The sequence below is a fragment of the Notothenia coriiceps genome, unplaced genomic scaffold, assembly GCF_000735185.1.
Source record: "Notothenia coriiceps isolate Sejong01 unplaced genomic scaffold, NC01 NC01_scaffold00005887, whole genome shotgun sequence".
NCBI lineage: Eukaryota > Metazoa > Chordata > Actinopteri > Perciformes > Nototheniidae > Notothenia > Notothenia coriiceps.
This window is the reverse complement of record NW_011338588.1, coordinates 1-2,451: the sequence shown is the minus strand read 5'-3', so window position 1 is coordinate 2,451 and position 2,451 is coordinate 1. Positions and strand designations below refer to the sequence as shown.

General features: G+C 38.7%; 1 protein-coding gene across 1 annotated transcript; it reads right to left on the bottom strand.

Moving 5' to 3' along the window:
- Window positions 1-227: 227 nt before the first annotated feature.
- LOC104943287 (charged multivesicular body protein 4c-like) lies at window positions 228-2,445 on the bottom strand. The gene is made up of 3 exons (XM_010768636.1): window positions 2,355-2,445; window positions 1,528-1,657; window positions 228-589 (listed from the first exon to the last, which is right to left on the bottom strand). The coding sequence occupies exons 1-3, from the start codon at window positions 2,436-2,438 to the stop codon at window positions 528-530; spliced, it is 276 nt and encodes a 91-aa protein (XP_010766938.1). The 5' UTR covers window positions 2,439-2,445; the 3' UTR covers window positions 228-527.
- Window positions 2,446-2,451: the final 6 nt, after the last annotated feature.

Genomic DNA, 2,451 nt, shown 5'->3' with positions numbered 1-2,451 from the left:
AATACAACATAAAATAAACTACCATAGCATGTAGGAGGAGGAGCATGGGGAATAATCAGAAACCAGCTCTAACGTTGGGTACTTTAAAGTATATGTTGATGCTAATACTTGTTTACTTAAGTACACATTGTACTTCTGAGAATATGTCACCGTGAAAAATCTACTTTCCATTTGTGATTTAAACTATTTCCAAGACCCTGTAAATAAGAGAAGACTTTAAGACCAACTGTAGGAGATTAGTTTATTGATCAAAGCAGTTTATTTACAACATTAATGCAAAAATCAGACTTTATTTACAGTTAGAAACAACAGTGGTTTCCTCATACCTTCATTTTAATTAAGTACTTCTTGTACACGCTGTAAAACAACAACAACAACAACAACAGCTAGGAGGATAAACACATCTAAAGTACCCTCTGTTAATCCTTCACTAATCCTCCATAAATATCAGCTGTAAAGTGGCTTCAATATAACGCTCTTCATTTCCCCTTAATAATTAAAAGCTAAGAGAGAGAGAGGTAACGTGATTAAACCGCCCACGATGCCAGCGTCCGCATGTCGTCCTCGTCCTCAACTCTCTTCTTAGTGGCTGCAAAGAGAAGGAAAGGTAATCAGGTTATTATGGGATAGTTATCGGGTTAATCAGCTGTTCCTGTTTATCAACTCCGTCACAACATTTAGCCGACTGCATGTATTCATCTCTGGCGTGGAAATAGTTTGCTTCTCCTGCACTACTTGCTGCTTAATCTGCATTATTTTATTGTTTCAAGTGTTATATATATATTCATGTTGCAGGAGGCTTCAGGTTTTCATCTCATATCTACACTGTAGCTGTGCATAGGACGATAAAGCCGTTTAATATAGGTATTCAAAACTCATTAAGAAAAAAGATATAAAAGCCCGAAAGTTATGTCTGGACATTTTGATCATAATAAAATTAAAATAAACAAACGGCAAAGATATAAATATCTAGAGTAGAGAAGACACAGAACACACAATGTCCGGCAGTGGCTCAGTCAGGAGGGGCTCGGACTGTGAGCCGCAGGGTCGCCGGTTCAAGTCCCCGACCAGACCTCAATATGGAGAGTGGACTGCTACTTGGAGAGGGCCCAGTTCACCTCACGCATTAGTAAACATATACAAACAAAAAGACAAATATGTACTCTAAGTACTTAGTGGCAGCAATTTAGGAAAACTAAGTGACGAAAGTAAAATATTACGGTGTTGAGAGGTTTTATAAAGAATGTATGTTTTGCACATAAAGTGATTATTATTGCATATTGTCTTTCTTCTCCTCTGCAGTAAGTTCCTCTGATATACTTTTACTCTGTTTACATGCATTTAGCTTATTGTATTTATTTATTTCTGACATGGATATAGATTACTTCATCTGCATTACTCAAGTACAAGATCTGAGTACTTCTACTTAAGATCTGAGTTCTTCTCCCACCTCTGAGTAGAATTGCGATGAGGAAAAGTTAGAGTATAGGAAGTACTGTAGTAATCCCTCTGATATGAGTCTCTTACTCGCTCGCTGACTGCTTGGTCTCGCTGAGGGCAGTTTGCTGCTCGGCACGCTGGGTAATCCTCCCATCCTCTTCATGTTCTCCTCCAGCTCCTCCTGCTCCAGCTCCTCCAGCTCAGCCAGCAGCTCGTCCTGAAACCAGAGAAGTAATCAGATTACTGTCTCTAAACATTGGGGCACGCAATGACTCTAAAGAATAATGATCACGCCACCAAACACACATTCAGACTAAAGGAACCAGCCTGTTTGGGAAATGAGAGAAGTAGAAAGTTCAGGTATTTGAGTTCAACATGTAAGAAGTAGAAAGTACAGGTATTTGAGTTCAATGTGTAAGAAGTAGAAAGTACAGGTATTTGAGTTCAACATGTAAGAAGTAGAAAGTACAGGTATTTGAGTTCAACATGTAAGAAGTAGAAAGTACAGGTATTTGAGTTCAACATGTAAGAAGTAGAAAGTACAGGTATTTGTGTTCAACATGTAAGAAGTAGAAAGTACAGGTATTTGTGTTCAACATGTAAGAAGTAGAAAGTACAGGTATTTGAGTTCAACATGTAAGAAGTAGAAAGTACAGGTATTTGAGTTCAACATGTAAGAAGTAGAAAGTACAGGTATTTGAGTTCAACATGTAAGAAGTAGAAAGTACAGGTATTTGTGTTCAAAGTGTAAGAAGTCAAAGTAAAAAGGGGTCAGGAAAATAAGTAGTGGAGTAAAGTACCGACACCAGAAACATGTACTTAAATACAGTAACAAAGTATTTGTACTCCACTACTTCCAGCTCTGGTTCTGTGTAAGCTGTTCTGTTCTGTAGGCTAGAGTGAAATATCCGTACCTCGTCAAACGTCTCTCCAAAAGGTCCGGAGATGGCGTCGCTGATTTCTCGAGCGACGTCCTGCTGCTCCGTGATGTCCTGCATCAGATCGTCTATC